The sequence below is a fragment of the Pezoporus wallicus genome, unplaced genomic scaffold (assembly GCF_028554395.1).
Source record: "Pezoporus wallicus isolate ANWC-B61680 ecotype Strahan unplaced genomic scaffold, APGP_CSIRO_Pwel_v1 contig_8371, whole genome shotgun sequence".
In the NCBI taxonomy this organism is placed as follows: domain Eukaryota; kingdom Metazoa; phylum Chordata; class Aves; order Psittaciformes; family Psittacidae; genus Pezoporus; species Pezoporus wallicus.
This window is the reverse complement of record NW_026639321.1, coordinates 492-19,724: the sequence shown is the minus strand read 5'-3', so window position 1 is coordinate 19,724 and position 19,233 is coordinate 492. Positions and strand designations below refer to the sequence as shown.

Genomic DNA, 19,233 nt, shown 5'->3' with positions numbered 1-19,233 from the left:
GGAAGACCCCATTGGACTTGAAGGATCCCCTAAGCCTTGGAAGGACTCCATGGGCTTTGGGAGGACCCCATTGGACTTGAAGGCTCTCCTAAGTTTTGGGAGGACTCCATGGGCCTTGGGAGGACTCAATGGGACCTGAAGGAGCTCCTAACCCTTAGCGATGCTCCTGAGCCCCCCACAAGCCTGACTCAATGCGCTCACCCCCTAGGGCTGTGCGTGGCCGACCCCTATGAGATCACGGTGATGAAGGAGTTCTTCATGGACCTGCGCCTGCCCTACTCGGTGGTGAGGAACGAGCAGGTGGAGATCCGCGCCATCCTCTACAACTATTGGACACACAAGATCACGGTAGGAAAAGGAGACCCAAGCCGTGGGGACCACGGGGCGGGGTGGGGGGTGTCCATGGTCACCTCAACCCCATTGAGCACCATCTCCTGGGGCCCATAGGTGCGCGTGGAGCTGATGTACAACCCAGCGCTGTGCAGCGCCTCCACCACCAAGCAGCGCTACCAGCAGGTCCTCAGCCTGGAGCCCCAGTCCTCATGGGCTGTGCCCTTCGTCATCGTGCCCATGGAGCTGGGGCTCCATGAGGTCGAGGTGAAGGCGGCCGTGCAGGGCCGCTTCGTGGCCGATGGTGTCAAGAAGAAGCTCAAAGTGGTGGTGAGTGGCCTCCCCATGGTGCTGTCACCGTCACTGAGATGCTCCCAGCACAGAGCCCTGTGTCCCCATGGGGCTGGTACCCAGGGATGAAGGATGCTGCCCACCAAGGATGCTCAAGTGGGGCTTTTCTAGTTTGGAGCATGAGATAAGGCTGCTGGTTTCTACTGAGGCAACAGGGAGAGGTTGGGAAGAAGGATCCAAACCCAACCCAACCTTGAGCATTGGGATCTCCTGGAGATGGGAAAGGGGGACCCAAACCCAACCTTTAGCATTGGGGTCTTCTGGAGATGGGAAAGGGGACTCAAACCCAACCCAACCTTTAGCATTGGGATCTCCTGGAGATGGGAAAGGGGGACCCAACCCCAACCTTGAGCACTGGAATCTCTTGGACATGGGAAAGGGGAACCTAAACCCAACTTTTAGCATTGGAATCTCCTGGAGATGACAAAGAGGGACCCAAACCCAACCCAACCTTTAGCATTGGGATCTCCTGGAGATGGGAAAGGGGGACCCAAACCCAACCTTTAGCATTGGGGTCTTCTGGAGATGGGAAAGGGGACTCAAACCCAACCCAACCTTTAGCATTGGGATCTCTTTAGCATTGGGGTCTCTTGGAGATGGGAAAGGGGCATTGGAATCTCAGATGACAAAGAGGGACCAAACCCAACCTTTAGCATTGGGATCTCCTGGAGATGGGAAAGGGGGACCCAACCCCAACCTTGAGCATTGGAATCTCTTGGACATGGGAAAGGGGAACCTAAACCCAACTTTTAACATTGGAATCTCCTGGAGATGACAAAGAGGGACCCAAACCCAACCCAACCTTTAGCATTGGGATCTCCTGGAGATGGGAAAGGGGGACCCAAACCCAACCTTTAGCACTGGACTCTCACCTCTGCAGCCCGAAGGGATGAGAGTGGAGAAGACAGTGAAGATAATCGAGCTGGACCCGAAGAAGAAGGGAGTCGGTGAGTCCCCCATCTGGTCTTGGGGATGTCTCAGCCCCACAGGGATGTTCCACTGAGGGAAAGGTCTGGGGCATCTATGGGGCAAAAGAAGTCCCATTGTGGGGATAAGGGAGGTCCTACTATGGGTCTGTGGGGCCAAGGGACATCCTACTTGGAGCTGAGGCATCTCAATGAAGAAGGGACATCCTGATGTGGCTCTGTAGCATCTTGAGCACCAAGGGACATCCTGCTGCAGATGTGGGGCAGGGCTGGCTCAACCTTATGGTGTGGGGAGGGGACATGATTTGGGGTCACCCATCTCCATCCTGCCCCACAGATGGGGTGCAGGAGGAAAGGGTGAAGGCTGCCAACCTCTCCGACATCGTCCCCAACACTGAGTCGGAGACCAAAGTCAGCATCCAAGGTGAGCCCAAGGGAAGGGGCACATGTGGGGCCAAGGGCTTGGGATCCTCCTGGCTTCACATCTCCCCTTCTTGTCCAGGCAACCCCGTGTCCATCATGGTGGAGAAAGCCCTGGATGGGGAGAAGCTGAAGCATCTCATCGTGACACCCTCGGGCTGTGGGGAGCAGAACATGATCGGGATGACCCCCACTGTCATTGCCACCCATTACTTGGACAGCACATTGCAATGGGAGAGCCTCGGTGTCGACCGCCGCGCTGATGCCATCAACTTGATCAAGAAGGGTAAGAGCATCCCCCAAAGGATGGGGGTGGGGAGCATTTCCTGGGTTCCTCTCTTGGGGTGCCAAATGTCCCCATCACCCAAGGTGCTGAAGGAGCTTTGAAGGAGCTCTTGGGTGCAAGCAGGTTGGGGATCTCTTATTGGAAGGCCTGGAATGGGCTCCAGGAATGGGTTGGGGGCCTGAAGCTTGGCTGGGTGCTCCTTGAGGTGCCCAACCACCACCTCCTCCCCAGGTTACACCCAACAGCTCGCGTTCCGGAAGCCTGACAGCTCCTATGCGGCCTTCAAGAACCGTCCATCGAGCACTTGGTGAGGTCCTGCGGCCACCGTGAGTCTGGGTGACAGGGTTGGACGTGGCGCTGAGGTTCTCCTGTCCCCAGGTTGACTGCCTACGTGGCCAAAGTCTTTGCCATGGCCATCAAGCTGGTAGACATCGAGCACGAGGTGGTCTGTGGTGCGGTGAAGTGGCTCATCCTGAACAGGCAGAAACCAGACGGGATCTTCCAAGAAGATGCTCCTGTCATCCATAAGGAGATGGTGGTAACGGGGGGGGAGGATACGAGCCCTGTTGGCTGATGGAACGGGAAGGATGATGTTGGGTGATGGGGATGAGGATTCGGCGGCCAGAGCTTGGTGTGGAAGACCACGACGCTGAGGTCTTCCTCCTCCATCTCTCACACAGGGAGGTTACCAGGGCGCCGAGCCCGAGGTGTCGCTCACAGCCTTTGTCCTCATCGCATTGGAAGAGGCCCGGGACATCTGCAAGGCCCACGTCAACGTGAGTGAGCCCATATGGGGATGGAGAGGGGACGCAACAAGGGACAAGCGCCTCAAGACGAGGGGCTCAGCCTTCATGGCAGCCACCCGAGAATCCAAACTTGCCTCCTTTCTGCCCAGAGCTTGGATAAAGGCATCTCCAAAGCTGCTGAATACCTGGCCCGGAGGTACCAGTCGTTGTCCCGGCCCTACACGGTGGCCCTGAGCTCCTACGCCTTGGCCTTGACAGGGAAGCTCAAGAGCGAGAAGGTTCTCATGAAGTTCTCCAAAGGTGATGTCCGATTGGATGGAGGGGGAATTATGGGTTAGCAGGGAGCTGTGGTCAATGGCTCGATGGCCAAGTGGAGATTGAGGGGTCGGTGCTGGGCTCAGCATCGCTGTTGGGGACATGGGCACGGTTGTGGTGGCACTGAGCTGGAGGGGTGGGATGGCATCCAGAGGGACCTGGAGAGGTGGGAACCTCATGGAGATCAATGGGACCAAGGGCAAGGTCCTTGCCCATGGGTTGGAATGATCCCAAGGGAGGCACGGACTGGATGGAGGAGCCTGAGAAGGCCTTGCGGGTGTTGGGTGAGGAGATGCTCAACAGGACCCAGGCAACCATAGAGTGGGTGCAGGTCCAAGGAGGGGATCCTGCCCCATTGATCTGCTTGGTGAGACCCCACTTGGGTGCTGCACCCAGCTCTGGTGTCCTCGACATAAGGAGGACATGGAGGGACCTTCCTCAGGGATGGGACAAGGGGTGATGGGTTCCAACAGAAACAGGGGAAGTTGGGGGTTGGAGATGAAGGAATTCTTCACTATGAGGGTAGTGGGACACTGGGTTGGGTTGAATGGAGAAGGTTTGGAGGAACCATCCCTATTCAAGGCCAGGCTGGACAGGGCTGGGAGCATCCTGCCCTAGTGGAAGGTGATTGGCCCTGGATGAGCTTTAAGCTCCCTTCCAGCCCAACCCATCCCCTTCTATGGTGTGGGGAGTACCCATCCCTAGAGGGTGCTGAGGGACCGATGTCACCCCAGAGGGCAACCGGTGGGAGGAGCGCAACGCCTTCACCTACAACATTGAGGGCACCTCCTATGCTCTGTTGGCCCTGCTGAGGATGGAGAAGCCGGAGCTGACGGGGCCGGTGGCCCGGTGGCTGGCCCAGCAGAACTACTTTGGAGGTGGCTACGGATCCACCCAGGTGGGCTACGGACCCCCCTGGCACCCATGGGTGCTGCGCTGGCACCCGCTGCCACAGGGATGGGGGCATGGAGAGAGGGTTTGAGTGCTGAAGGGGTCGCCAATGGCCACGGGGATTCCAGGGACTTGGAATGTGTCATGGGGGACACATCTGGTGCTATGGGATTCGAAAGGCATTGAGGGGTGACTCGGGGCTTGGGGGCCACCTTATGGCCCTTGGGATCCCCCATGTCCCTGGGGAACGCTTCTGGTCCTATGGGAACCGAAAGGCATTGGGGTGCCACTTAGGTCTTGGGGGTCACCATATGGTCCTTGGGATCCCACTGTCCTTGGGGAACACTCTTGATCCTATGGGGCCCTAAAGGCATTGGGAGAACTCCTGGGGCTTGGGGGGTCACCTCAGGGCCCTTGGAGAATACCCCAGCTGCTATGGGACCCTAAAGGCATTGGGGGTGCTCTTAGAGCTTAGGGGGTCACCTCAGGGCTCTTGGGACCCCCTATATCCTTGAGGAACACCCTTGTTCCCATGGGATCTCAAGTGCTTTAGAAACCCCACGAGACCTGTCCCTGGGGCCACCTCCAGCTCCTGTGGACCCTCATGGTCTCATCCTGTCCTGGAGGTTCCCCCTGCCCCATAACACCTCCAAGGGCACGTTCCAAGTGCTTGGGGGTCACCCTGAGCTCAGGGCCACCACAGGGATGCTCCAGGCGATGTCCCCAAGCCCTGGTGACACCGGTGTCCCTGCAGGCCACCATACTGGTGTTCCAAGCCTTGGCCCAGTACCAGGTGGCATCACCCCGGGAGCTCAACCTGGACCTGGACGTGTCGGTGCTGCTGCCCCGGCGCGCCAACGCCATCACCTACCGAATCGAGAACCTCAACGCGCTGGTGGCCCGCTCCGCAGAGGTACCGGGGGGGCCACGGCAGTGGCCATGGGGTGGCCCTGTCCCCTCTGTGTCGCTTCATGTCCCCTCTCTATGGCCTATGGGGACGTTCCAAGGCTTGGGATGTCCCTGCCATGTGTCTCCATGTCCCCTTGTCTTGCTGGGGCCTGGAATGGCCCTTGTCCCCTCCATGTCCTCCAATGTCCATCCCTCCATCACATCATGCAACGCTCTTGTCCCCTCCATGTCTTCTAATGTCCATCCCTCCATCACATCATGCAACGCTCTTGTCCTCTCCATGTCCTCCAATGTCCATCCCTCCATTGCATCATGCAACGCTCTTGTCCTCTCCATGGCCTTCAATGTCCATCCCTCCATCGCATCATGCAACGCTCTTGTCCTCTCCATGTCCTCCAATGTCCATCCCTCCATTGCATCATGCAACGCTCTTGTCCTCTCCATGGCCTTCAATGTCCATCCCTCCATCGCATCATGCAACGCTCTTGTCCTCTCCATGTCCTCCAATGTCCATCCCTCCATTGCATCATGCAACGCTCTTGTCCTCTCCATGGCCTTCAATGTCCATCCCTCCATCGCATCATGCAACGCTCTTGTCCTCTCCATGTCCTCCAATGTCCATCCCTCCATTGCATCATGCAACGCTCTTGTCCCCTCCATGTCTTCTAATGTCCATCCCTCCATCACATCATGCAACGCTCTTGTCCTCTCCATGTCCTCCAATGTCCATCCCTCCATTGCATCATGCAACGCTCTTGTCCTCTCCATGGCCTTCAATGTCCATCCCTCCATCGCATCATGCAACGCTCTTGTCCTCTCCATGTCCTCCAATGTCCATCCCTCCATTGCATCATGCAACGCTCTTGTCCTCTCCATGGCCTTCAATGTCCATCCCTCCATCACATCATGCAATGCTCTTGTCCTCTCCATGTCCTTCAATGTCCATCCCTCCATCACATCATGCAATGCTCTTGTCCTCTCCATGTCCTTCAATGCCCATCCCTCCATCACATCATGCAATGCTCTTGTCCTCTCCATGTCCTCCAACATCCATTCCTCCATCACATCATGCAACGCTCTTGTCCTCTCCATGTCATTCAACGTCCATCCCTCCATTGCATCATGCAACGCTGTTGGTCTCTCCATGTCCTTCAAAGTCCATCCCTCCATCACATCATGCAACGCTCTTGTCCTCTCCATGTCCTCCAACGTCCATCCCTCCATCGCATCATGCAACGCTCTTGTCCTCTCCTTTTCCTTCAATGTCCATCCCTCCATCACATCATGCAATGCTCTTGTCCTCTCCATGTCCTCCAACGTCCATCCCTCCATCGCATCATGCAGTGCTGTTGTCCCCTCCATGTCCTTCACTGTCCCATCCCTCCATGTCCCTCCCAGTGTCCCTGCCCCATCTCAATGGCCTGTCTCCCCATAGACCAAGTTTAATGAGGACTTCACAGTGAAGGCTGAGGGCACGGGCAAGGGGACCATGACCGTGGTGACCATCTACAACGCCATCGTCCCCGAGAAGGACAACAAGTGTGACAGCTTTGACCTGCGGGTGCAAGTGGAGGACGTGAAGACGGGTGAGTCCCCCACATGTCCCCCCTATGTCCCCACTCTGTGTGTGCCCCCTTCAATGTCCCCTCATTGTCCCCATGGCAGGCAAGGAACGGGAGGGTGCGATCCGCTCCATCAAGATCACCATCTGCACCAGGTAGGACCGTGGGCAGATATCAGGGATGCTGGGGATAGGGATGGAAATGGGGATGGTGGGGATAACCCCGCAGGGATTCTTGGGAATAGGAACATGAAGGATGGAGGGTCTGGGGACAACAGGACAAGGCGGGTGGCCTCAGCCCTGTCCCCATAGGTACCTGGATAACGTGGATGCCACCATGTCCATCCTTGACGTCTCCATGCTCACAGGCTTCTTGCCTGATGTCCAGGACCTGAAGAGGGTGAGTGTGATCCATGGGGACACATGAGGGGGACCCAGGACCTTGCATCTTTGTCCCACTGTGTCCCCACATGTCTCTGTGTGTCCCATGTGGCCAATGTCACCATGTCCCACTGTGTCCCTCCATCCCTGTATCCTGATGGATGGCCCCATGTGTCCTGCATGTCACCATGGCCCTGTCCCCAGCTCACCGATGGGGTGGACAGGTACATCTCCAAGTTTGAGATCGACCAAGCGCAGTCGGACCGCAGCAATGTCGTCATCTACCTCGACAAGGTGGGGACATGGGGGACATGGGGATGGGGATGTGATGGGACTGGGATGGGGATGTGATGGGACTGGGATGGGGATGTGATGGGACAGGGATGGGGATGTGATGGGATAGGGATAAGGATGTGACGGGACAGGGATGAGGATGTGATAGGATGGGGATAAGGATGTGATGGCATAGGGATAAGGATGTGATGGGATAGGGATAAGGATGTGATGGCACAGGGATGGGGATGTGATGGGACAGGAATGGGGATGTGACGGGACAGGGATGAGGATGTGATGGGATAGGGACAAGGATGTGATGGGGCAGGGATGAGGATGTGATGGGATAGGGATAAGGATGTGATGGGACAGGGATGGGGATGTGATGGGACAGGGATAAGGATGTGATGGGATAGGGATAAGGATGTGATGGGGCAGGGATGAGGATGTGATGGGATAGGGATAAGGATGTGATGGGACAGCGATGGGGATGTGATGGGACAGGGATAAGGATGTGATGGGATAGGGATAAGGATGTGATGGGACAGGGATGGGGATGTGATGGGACAGGGATAAGGATGTGATGGGATGGGGATAAGGACGTGATGGGGCAGAGATAAGGCTGTGATGGGACAGGGATAAGGATGTGATGGGATGGGGATAAGGACGTGATGGGGCAGAGATAAGGCTGTGATGGGACAGGGATAAGGTTGTGATAGGACAAGAATACGGATATGATGGGAGAGGGGTGGGTACAAGGACAAGGATGGGCATAGAATGGAGTTGGGGACATGGGCAGGGATGAGATGGGAGCAAGGATGAGGCTGAAGCTGGGGACAGGGATGGGGATGCAGGTGGGGTTGGGGACATGGATAGAGGCTGGATATAGGAGTGAAGCTGGGGCCATAGATGGGAACAGGAAAGGGTCTCAGGGGTGGGGACAAGGCCAGGATGGTCTCAATGCTGGGGACAGGGGTGCTGAGGGCCACCACTGTGCCCCCAGATCTCACACAAGGCCGAGGAGTGCTTCTCCTTCAAGGCCCACCAGCAGTTCAAGGTGGGCCTGATCCAGCCCGCAGCCGTTACCGTCTACAGCTACTACAAGATCGGTGGGTGCCATGTGCCCCGGTGCCACCCTTGGGTCCCCTCTTGTCCCTTTGTCCCACCCTTGGGTCCCCTCTTGTCCCTTTGTCCCATCCTTGGGTCCCCTCTTGTCCCTTTGTCCCACCACATCCCTTTGCTGACCCTCACCTTCCACATGTCACTGCTCTGTCCCCATGGCTCCCACTGTGTCCCCCCTTATCCCCCCATGTCCCCATGTCCCAGCAGATGACCGCTGCACCCGGTTCTACCACCCGGATAAGGAAGGTGGAAAACTGAGCAAGATCTGCTACAAGGATGTGTGCCGCTGCGCCGAAGGTGAGGTGGGGACATGGGGACATGGGGACACACTAGGTCAGCACCCCTACCATGATGGGACATGTCATGGCCATGATAAGACACGGCATAGTGGAGGGTGGGACATCATGGTGGTGATGGGACGCGGCATTGTGGATGATGGGATGTCATGGTTGTGATGGGACACATCCTTGTGGATGATGGGATGTCATGGACACATCATTGTGGATGGTGGGATGTCATGGTGGTGATGGGACACATCACTGTGGATGATGGGATGTCATGGACACATCGTTGTGGATGATGGGATGTCATGGTGGTGATGGGACACATCATTGTGGATGATGGGATGTCATGGTGGTGATGGGACACATCATTGTGGATGATGGGATGTCATGGTGGTGATGGGACACATCATTGTGGATGATGGGATGTCATGGTTGTGATGGGACACGTCATTGTGGATGATGGGATGTCATGGTGGTGATGGGACACATCATTGTGGATGATGGGATGTCATGGTGGTGATGGGACACATCATTGTGGATGATGGGATGTCATGGTCATGAAGGGACACATCACTGTGGATGGTGGGATTTCATGGTGGTGATGGGACACATCATTGTGGATGATGGGATGTCATGGTGGTGATGGGACGCATCATTGTGGATGATGGGATGTGTGATGACTGTGATGGAGCCATGTCCCTGCCATGGTGGGACGTGTCACTGTCACAACAGACCTTGTCATGGCCCTGTCCCCATGTCCCTGCAGAGAACTGCTTCAAGCGGAAGGACGATGAGGTCCCCATGACCGTCAACCAGCGCATTGAGCGCGCCTGCGAGCCGGGAGTTGACTATGGTGGGACATGGGAGACAAGGGGGACATGGGGACATGGTGGGACATGGGGGACATGGGGAACATGGGGGACATGGGGACATGGGGGACATGGGGAACATGGGGACATGGGGGACATGGGGGACATGGGGAACATGGGGACATGGGGGACATGCGGGACATGGGGGATCTGGGGACATGGGGGACATGGGTACATGGTGGGACATGGGGGACATGGTGGGACATGTGGGACATGGGGACATGGGGGCATGGGGGACATGGGGGACACAGGGAAATGGGTCACAGGGGCATATGAGGGGACATAGGTGTGGATGGGGCCATGAAGGGCCATTGAAGAGCACAAGGAGCAGGGAGAGATGGGAGGGGACATGAAGGGACAAGGACAGGTGGGGATGTAGAGGGTGGAAAGGTGTGGACATGGGGACCCCCAAGTGCAGTGGGGCCACCCTGGTGACTTCTGGGGCTGGGGCTGACACAGTGATGTCCATCCCCAGTGTACAAGGTGAAGCTGGTGGCAATGGAGGAGACGCCATCCCATGACAACTACATCATGACCATCCTCTCCGTCATCAAGATGGGTACGAGCACCCCAGGGTGGGGGGACAAGGCCACCCTGAGGGACATGGGAGGGGTCACCTGGGGCTGGGGACATGAGTTGGGTGGGTGTCACCCAATGGCACTGAAGGCACCCGTTGGGAAGGGGCATCCAGTTGCATTGGTGTTACTCAAGGGTGCTGGGGACACCCATTGGGCAGGGACACCCAGTTGCATTGGTGTTACTCAAGGGTGCTGGGGACACCCATTGGGCAGGGACACCCAGTCGGGTTGGTGTCACTCAAGGGTGCTGGGGACACCCAGTTGAGTTGGCATTACCCAATGACATTGGGGACACCCATTGGAAAGGGCCACCCAGTTGGGTTGGTGTCACCCAAGGGTGCTGGGGACACCCAGTTGCGTTGGCATCACCCAGTGGTGCTGGGGACACCCATTGGGAAGGGACATCCAGTTGGGTTGGTGTCACTCGATGGTGCTGGGGACATCCAGTTGGGTTGGCATCACCCAGTGGTGCTGGGGACACCCATTGGGAAGGGACATCCAGTTGGGTTGGTGTCACCCAATGGCGCTGGGGACACCCAGATGGGTTGGCATCACCCAGTGGCACTGGGAACACCCATTGGAAAGGGACATCCAGTTGGGTTGGTGTCACCCAATGGCATTGGGGGCACCCATTAGGGAGGGACACCCAGTTGGGTTGGTGTCATCCACTAGCACTGGGGACATCCAGAGGAGTTGGTGTCACCCAATGGCCCTGGGGACACCCAGTTGGGTTGGTGACATCCAAGGGCGCTGGAGGGATCTGGTGTCAGCCATGGCTGGTGATGCCACCAATGGGTGCCCCATTGTGGACCCCACTGAAGTGGGTGCCCCTGCTGTGCTGGGGGGGTGTGTGGAGGTGACGTGCACCCTGTGTTCTATGGGGACAGGCACCGATGAGGACCCAGCAAGAAGCAACCGGACCTTCGTGAGCCACCGGCAGTGCCGCGATGCTCTGAAGCTCCAGCTGGGTCAGGACTACCTGCTCTGGGGGCTGGCCACCGACATGTGGGTCACTGGCAACCGGTAAGGACGTGGGGACATGGACAGGGGGTCCTGGGGGCACGGGAACATCGTGGGCCGTGGGGTGACATGGGGAGGTTTGGAGACACGTGGTCATGGTGACACATGGGGGACATGGGGGGCAGGGGTAGATATGGCCATGGTGACAGTGGATATGGGACATGGGGGACATGGGGCATGGGGGACATGGGGCATGGGGGACATGGGGAGGTTTGGAGACGTGGTCATGGTGACACTAGATATGGGACATGGGGGACATGGGACATGGGGGACATGGGGAGGTTTGGAGACATGTGGTCATGGTGACACTCGACATGGGACATGGGGGACATGGGACATGGAGGACATAGGGGACATGGGTGTCATGGTAGGTTTGGAGACACATGGCCATGGTGACACTCGACATGGGACATGGGGGACATGGAACATGGAGGACATAGGGGACATGGGTGTCATGGTAGGTTTGGAGACACGTGGCCATGGTGACACTAGATATGGGACATGGGGGACATGGGACACATGGGACATGGGACATGGGTCATGGGTAGGTTTGGAGACACGTGGCCATGGTGACACTAGATATGGGACATGGGGGACATGGGGGACATGGGACACATGGGACATGGGATATAGGGGACACGGGACATGGGTGTCATGAGTAGATATGGAGACAGGCAGCCATGGGGACAGTGACACCCAAGCATTCCCCCTCCCCAAAGCTGAGATTCTCCAGTGTCTCGTACAGGGTTGTGCACCCCCATTGCCCATCCCTTGTGTCGTCCCCCCCCCCCAACGAGGTGCCACCTCCTTCTCACCATGTCCCCCTTGATGTCCCCTTGCCTCCAGCTTCTCCTACCTCATCGGCAAGGACACGTGGCTGGAGGCCTGGCCCTCGGAGGCGGCGTGCCAGGAGCCCGACCTACAAGCCCTATGCCAGGACTTCGTGGAGTTTGCGGAGGCCATGACCATGTTTGGGTGCCCCTCGTGAGCACCCATGGGTGCTCCCTACCCTCCTGCCCCTTGGTTTTGTGTTAAAAAGGTCCTTTCTGATCGCCTGGCTCTGGATCTGCGTTGGGTCGTGGGGCCACCAGAGGGGACAATAGGGTGGTGAGGTCTTCAGGGTGGTCACGGGGGCTTTGTAGGGGGCAAGAGGACACCATAGGGGATGATGGGATCATGGGGACACCGTAGGGGTTGTGGAGATTCCATAGGAGATGATGAAACTGGGGAGATTCCGTAGGGAATGATGGGATTATGTGGTCACCATAGGGGTGATGGGGACTCCATATGGGATGATGGGGTCACCATAGGGGTGATGGGGACACCATAGGGGATGGTGGGATGATGGGGACACCATAGGGGTGATGGCGACTCCATATGGGATGACGGGATCATGGGGTCACCATAGGGGTGATGGGGACTCCATATGGGATAATGGGATGATGGGGACACCATAGGGGTGATGGAGACTCCATATGGGATGATGGGATCATGGGGTCACCATAGGGGTGATGGGGACTCCATATGGGATGATGGGGTCACCATAGGGGTGATGGCGGCTCCATATGGGATAATGGGATGATGGGGACACCATAGGGATGATGGGGACACCATAGGAGCTGATGGGATCATGGGGACACCATAGGGGCTGTGGGGACCCCATAGGGAATGATGGGATCATGGGGTCACCATAGTCATTGTGGAGACTCCATAGGTGATGATGGCACCATGGGGACACCATAAGGAATGATGGGATCATGGGGACTCCATAGGGGTGACGGGGACCCACAGGTCATGGGGACCTCATAGGGAGCGATGGGTTTCCATAGGTGACCACACACCTGGTGCACAGCCCCTGGTGCGCGATGGGGCACACCTGAGGCACAGGACTGAAGGCTGGTGGGGATTCTCCAGCGGCTCGTATAGGGTTGTGCACGGGGTCACGATGCCCTGGACCCTCCAGACCCCAACCCAGAGGCTTGGGTCCCTCACTGGAAGCCTGTGGAGACCCCTTTGCCCACCCTCAAAGGCCTCAAGCCTGGAGAGCAGTGGGTATTCTCCAGTGGCTTGTATAGGGCTGTGAACAGGGGTGATGGGGGGGGGGGGTTAGGCAGGGGAGGCCAGGATGCATCCCCCCCCGCCAAGTTGAGGGTTGGAATTGAATGAAAGGGGGGGCCACAAGGGGCAAATCTGGGGGTGTTAAGGGCAAATTGGGGTGCCCTGGGGCAGTTTGGGGGGGTCAGGGGTAGATTTGGGGATGCTGGGGCAAACCTATGGGTCTGGATGGGTCAAAATGGGGGTGCAGCGGCTATCTGGGGGGGGGGTGGGTGAGGGCCAACCCAGCCCCTCCCCATTCCCCAGCGCCCTTTGCGCTCAGGAGCAGAGATTCTCTGCTGGCTGCTATGAGGTTGTGCACCCACGCCCCCCCCCAAACTTCCGGTTGGGGGGGGGTGAATGCAGGGTTGGGGGGGGGGGGTGTTGGGACCCATATGTGATCCCCCCATCCCTTCCCCCTTGTTCTTGTTTCCTGCTGCTGAGGCCGGATGAGGCCACGGGGGGGGGGGGGGAGGGGAGGGGAAATGGGTGGGACCAAAGGGGGGGGTTGGGGTGCATATACATGTATATATGCATTGGCACATGTATGTGCATGCAGACATGTGTGGGTTCGTACACATGCGTATGGGAGCATAAATAACTTTATTAATCAATAAATAATTGTCATTAATAAATTAAGGTCTTAATTTAAGGGGGGGGAAGGGATCCCCCCCCAGGCCTGCTGGGGGGGGGGGGTGGTGGGAACCTGCAGGGACCCCACTTGTCTGCTCCCCAATGGCCCCACCATGGGGGGCTCAGAGGTCTCCATGTGGCCAGCATCAGGGTCCCCCCAAATGGCCACCATGGGGGTGTCCAAGGTCCATTGGTGTCCCCAACCTCTGGGGTCACCAGCACCATGGGTCCAAGCATGGGGGTCAGCAATGGGCCTTGGTGTCCCTTGGTGTCCCCAGGTCTCTGGTCATGGGGGTCAGCAATGCCCATTGATGTCCATTGACGTCCCTCAATCTTTGGTCATGGGGCTTGGCAATGCCCATTGATGTCCATTGATGTCCATTGATGTCCCTCAATCTTTGGTCATGGGGGTCGGCAATGCCCATTGATGTCCATTGGTGTCCATGGATGTCCACTGAGGTCCATTGAGGTCAGCGATGTCCACTGATGGATGTCCGTTGAGGTCAGCGACGCCCATGGGTGTCCATTGATGTCCATGGATATCCATTGAGGTCCATTGAGGTCAGCGATGTCCACTGGTGTCCATTGGTGTCCATTGATATCCATGGATATCCATTGAGGTCCATTGAGGTCAGCGATGTCCATTGATGTCCATTGGTGGATGTCCATTGAGGTCAACGATGTCCATTGATGTCCACTGATGAATGTCCATTGAGGTCAATGATGTCCATTTATGTCCATTGATGGATGTCCATTGAAGTCAGTGGTGTCCACTGAGGTCAGCGATGTCCATTGATGTCCATTGATGTCCCCAGGTTTCTGGCCAAGGGGTTTACCAATGTCCATTGATGTCCATTGGTGTTCATTGACGTCCATTGAGGTCAGTGATGTCCATTGATGTCCATTGGTGTCAGCTGAGGTCAGTGATGTCCATTGATGTCCATTAGTGTCCCCAGGTCTCTGGCCATGGGGGTTACCAATGTCCATTGATGTCCATTGATGTCCATTGATGTCCATTGGTGTCCCCAGGTCTCTGGCCATGGGGGTTACCAATGTCCATTGATGTCCATTGATGTCCATTGATGTCCATTGATGTCCATTGATGTCCCCAGGTCTCTGGCCATGGGGGTTACCAATGTCCATTGATGTCCATTGATATCCATTGATGTCCATTGATGTCCATTGATGTCCATTGATGTCCCCAGGTCTCTGGCCATGGGGGTTACCAATGTCCATTGATGTCCATTGATGTCCATTGATGTCCATTGATGTCCATTGATGTCCATTGATGTCCCCAGGTCTCTGGCCATGGGGGTTACCAATGTCCATTGATGTCCACTGATGTCCACTGATATCCATTGATGTCCATTGATGTCCATTGATGTCCATTGATGTCCATTGATGTCCATTGATGTCCCCAGGTCTCTGGCCATGGGGGTTACCAATGTCCATTGATGTCCACTGATGTCCACTGATACCCATTGATGTCCATTGATGTCCATTGATGTCCACTGATGTCCATTGATGTCCATTGATGTCCATTGATGTCCCCAGGTCTCTGGCCATGGGGGTTACCAATGTCCATTGATGTCCACTGATGTCCACTGATACCCATTGATGTCCATTGATATCCATTGATGTCCATTGATGTCCATTGATGTCCATTGATGTCCCCAGGTCTCTGGCCATGGGGGTTACCAATGTCCATTGATGTCCATTGATGTCCATCGGTGTCCATTGATGTCCATTGATGTCCCCAGGTCTCTGGCCATGGGGGTTACCAATGTCCATTGATGTCCATTGATGTCCCCACCTCCAGCCACACCCTCAACCCATGGCCCCCTCCAACGCCCCCCTGCCCGCACCGCCGTCCCCCGCGATGCGCAGCAGCCCCACAAAGTTCCCCTCTCGCTCATCCTGTGCCAGCTGCCACCCGGCCCCGGCCCCGTCCCCCCCCGGGGCCCCGACCAGCGCCAGGCTCAGCCGTTCCCCGGCTCGGAGCCTCCGCACGGCCTGGACCAGAGCCGAGCGCACGGGGCCGGGGCCATCGCGCAGCGCCACGGGCACGGCGAGCAGCGGGCGCGGGGCTCCGGAGCGGAGGAGCTGGAGGGTGACGGTGCCCGGGGGACAGGCTGGGGCGGTGCAGGTGAGGGCGAGCTGCCCATAGAGCAGGTAGAGCCCGGCCGTGGTCACCCGCAGCACCCCGGCCGTAGCTTGAACGTCGCCGCTGAGGAAGACGCCGCTGATGCCGTGCTCGTAGCGCCAGAGAGGGGAGGATGGCGGCGATAGGGAGCCTGCGGGGGGAGAGGGAGAGGGGTGCTGAGGGGTGGGGAGATGGGTGCTGTTGCTCTCCCGGGTGCACCCACGGCGCCGCAGCTCAGACAGGGGGGTGGGAGAAAGGGAGCACAGGGATGGAGGATGCTCTGTGACACCCTGGGGACTACAGGGATGGAGGATGCTCTGTGACACCCTGGGGACCACAGGGATGGAGGATGCTCTGCGACACCCAGGGGACCAGAGGGATGAAGGATGCTCTGTAATACCCTGGGTACCACAGGGATGGAGGATGCTGCATGACACCCTGGGGACCACAGGGACAGAGGATTCTCTGTAACACCATGGGTACTACAGGGATGGAGGATGCTCCGTGACATCCTGGGGACCACAGGGATGGAGGATGCTCCATGACATCCTGAGGACTGCAGGGATGGAGGATGCTCCGTGACACCCTGGGGACCACAGGGATGGAGGACGCTCCATGACACCCTGGGGACCACAGGGACAGAGGATGCTCTGTAACACCCTGGGTAACACAGGGATGAAGGATGCTCCATGACACCCTGGGGACCACAGGGACAGAGGATGCTCCATGACACCCAGGGGACCACAGGGATAGAGGATGCTCCATGACACCCAGGGGACACAGGGACAGAGGATGCTCCGTGACACCCATGGGACCCTGTGACACCCCAGGGGCACTCAATGACACCCTGGGGACCACAGGGATGGAAGATGCTCCATGACACCCTAGGGACCACAAGGACAGAGGATGCTCCATGACACCTTGGGTACCACAGGGACGGATGATGCTCCATGACACCCGGGGGACCACAGGGATGGAGGATGCTCCGTGACACCCTGGGGACCAGAGGGATGGAGGATGCTCCATGACACCCTAGGGACCACAGGGACGGATGATGCTCCATGACACCCTGGGTACAAGGATGGTGGATGCTCCGTGACACCCTGGGTACCACAGGGATGGATGATGCTCCATGACACTCTGGGTACCACAAGGATGGAGGATGCTCCGTGACATCGTGGGTACCACAGGGACGGAGGATGCTCCATGACACCCAGGGTACCAAAAGGACAAAGGATGCTCCATGACACCCTGGGGACCCTGTGACACCACGGCTGCCCTGTGACACGTCCGGATGCTGCAGGCCTTGGGGTGATGTTTCCATTGTGAGGGCGGAAGGAGGAACCCAGAGGAGGGTTTTCGAGATGACTGAGCCGCCCACCTAAGGAAGGGCCTGTCCCCACCTCCCTTGTCCCCACAGAGAGCCCCTCGTGGTGGCCTCAGGCCTTGGGGACTTACCAGCACTCAGCAGCATGTGGGCAGCTGTGGCAGCCTGAGGAGAGAAAGGAAACGAGTGTCAGGAAGCACCCAAAGCGTCCTTGTCCCCAGTGTGTCCCTCAGGGAAGGGGAACTTGGCGTAGTATTGGGATGTGGGGACTTTCCAGCATCCCTCCGGGTACTCTGGGGGGTCCTCAAGCAAGGGGGTGAGCCCTGGATATGGGGGATTTCGTGTGTTTGGGGGTGGGAAACTGAGGCAGGGGGAAGGATTGGGGGTCTCCAAGAGCCAGGCAGGGGGTGGATACCCTGGTCAGCAGGGAGGGAGGGAAGGATGGAGGGAGGGATGGATGAGGGATGGAGGGATGATGGATGGATGGATGGATGGATGGATGGATGGATGGATGGATGGATGATGGATGGATGGAGGGATGGATGGAGGGATGAAGGGATGGAGGGAGGGCTGAAGGGATGGATGGAGGGATGGATGGATGGATGAAGGGATGGATGGATGAAGGAATGGATGGATGAAGGAATGGATGGATAAAGGAATGGATGGATGAAGGAATGGATGGATAAAGGAATGGATGGATGAAGGGATGGATGGATGAAGGGATGGATGGATGGATGAAGGGATGATGGATGTACACCACCAGGATGTGCAACCTGGATGGACATTGGAGGAACAGAGACAGCCGGAAGGATGGGAAGGATGGAGGGAGGAAGTGAGGGATGGATGGGTGACTGATGATGGATGGAGGGATGGTTGATGGATGGATGAATGGATGGACGGACACCACCAGGATGTGCAACCTGAGTGGACACTGGAGGTAAAGACACCCAGAAGGATGGGAAGGGGCAGCTGGGATGGACAGACAACTGGATGGACACCCGGAGGGACGGACAGACACCCAGATGGATGCTCGGACAAGCGGACACAGACGGACACCAGGGCAGACACTCGGACACTGGGACAGAGGGACTCGGGGGTTGGGGGGGGCACGGACACGGACCTGCGGCGGGGTCCCCCACTGGAGCATCCCCCAATGGAGCATCCCCAGGAGGGCAGCGGCCGCTGCGGCGGCTCCGAGAGCGGCGGCTCCGAGCGCGGCGAGAACCGGGAAGAGGCGGCGGCGGCGGCTCCGGTCCCGGTCCCGGTCCCGGTCCCAATCGCGGTCGTGGCCGGGAGGCAGCGGAAGGGACTCGGGATCGGCGATCGGCGGCATCGCAGCAGGGAGCGAGCGGCGGAGCCGCCTCTTAAAGGGACCGGAGCGGGGAGGGACCGGGGCTGGGACCGGAGGTGGGGACCGGAGGTGGGGACCAGCCGGGAAGGAACCAGCGGCCTCGGGGGCGGGGGGAGCCCGGCCGGGACACGGGATGGGATGGGATGGGATGGGATAGGATGGGGGGGGGGGAATCCAGTCCGAGTGACGTCACCTCCCCCCTTCCCCAAAGGGGATTTCGCCTCCTTCGGTCGCTTCCTGCTCCTGGAGGGGGGACATCGGGAATGGGAAGGGGATGGGAGGGGGACGGGAAATGACACAAGCAACGGGGGGGGGAAACACCCCCCTATGGGAGAACCCCCATTGAGAACATCCCCCTCCCATAGAGAGCACCCCCCATAGGAGACCCCCCCCCATTGAAAACACCCCCCCCATGGGAAACAC

The 19,233-nt window shown here is 57.9% G+C and overlaps 2 protein-coding genes and 1 long non-coding RNA gene across 3 annotated transcripts in view; 1 reads left to right on the top strand and 2 right to left on the bottom strand.

Moving 5' to 3' along the window:
- C3 (complement C3) overlaps nt 1-12,313 on the top strand; it is a 32,041-nt gene extending 19,728 nt beyond the window's left edge. Inside the window, exons 20-40 of the mRNA XM_057414120.1 lie at nt 209-348; nt 448-660; nt 1,562-1,628; nt 1,945-2,031; nt 2,110-2,313; nt 2,545-2,620; nt 2,692-2,851; nt 2,994-3,089; nt 3,209-3,359; nt 4,109-4,272; nt 5,020-5,178; nt 6,610-6,760; nt 6,840-6,891; nt 7,048-7,135; nt 7,321-7,410; nt 8,393-8,498; nt 8,719-8,808; nt 9,562-9,648; nt 10,140-10,223; nt 11,130-11,265; nt 12,109-12,313. Coding sequence (XP_057270103.1) covers nt 209-348; nt 448-660; nt 1,562-1,628; nt 1,945-2,031; nt 2,110-2,313; nt 2,545-2,620; nt 2,692-2,851; nt 2,994-3,089; nt 3,209-3,359; nt 4,109-4,272; nt 5,020-5,178; nt 6,610-6,760; nt 6,840-6,891; nt 7,048-7,135; nt 7,321-7,410; nt 8,393-8,498; nt 8,719-8,808; nt 9,562-9,648; nt 10,140-10,223; nt 11,130-11,265; nt 12,109-12,250 — 2,543 coding nt within the window. The 3' untranslated portion in view covers nt 12,251-12,313. The remainder of the gene's footprint in view (nt 1-208; nt 349-447; nt 661-1,561; nt 1,629-1,944; nt 2,032-2,109; nt 2,314-2,544; nt 2,621-2,691; nt 2,852-2,993; nt 3,090-3,208; nt 3,360-4,108; nt 4,273-5,019; nt 5,179-6,609; nt 6,761-6,839; nt 6,892-7,047; nt 7,136-7,320; nt 7,411-8,392; nt 8,499-8,718; nt 8,809-9,561; nt 9,649-10,139; nt 10,224-11,129; nt 11,266-12,108) is intronic.
- LOC130601794 (uncharacterized) lies at nt 667-1,725 on the bottom strand. Its single transcript, XR_008972753.1, has 3 exons — nt 1,529-1,725; nt 1,133-1,182; nt 667-873 (listed from the first exon to the last, which is right to left on the bottom strand). It is a non-coding gene; the product is annotated as an uncharacterized LOC130601794 (long non-coding RNA).
- Nucleotides 12,314-15,816: 3,503 nt separating the features above from the next.
- Nucleotides 15,817-18,871, bottom strand: LOC130601792 (uncharacterized). Its single transcript, XM_057414119.1, has 3 exons — nt 18,580-18,871; nt 17,591-17,624; nt 15,817-16,283 (listed from the first exon to the last, which is right to left on the bottom strand). The coding sequence occupies exons 1-3, from the start codon at nt 18,790-18,792 to the stop codon at nt 15,817-15,819; spliced, it is 714 nt and encodes a 237-aa protein (XP_057270102.1). The 5' UTR covers nt 18,793-18,871.
- Nucleotides 18,872-19,233: the final 362 nt, after the last annotated feature.

Coding starts and splice junctions, on each gene's coding strand:
- LOC130601792 (XM_057414119.1), bottom strand. CDS start 18,792: ATGCCGCCGATCGCCGATCCCGAGTCCCTTCCGCTGCCTCCCGGCCAC. Junction 17,625..18,579: donor AGTGGGGGACCCCGCCGCAG/GTCCGTGTCCGT, acceptor TTCTCTCCTCAG/GCTGCCACAGCTGCCCACAT. Junction 16,284..17,590: donor CCACATGCTGCTGAGTGCTG/GTAAGTCCCCAA, acceptor CTCCCCCCGCAG/GCTCCCTATCGCCGCCATCC.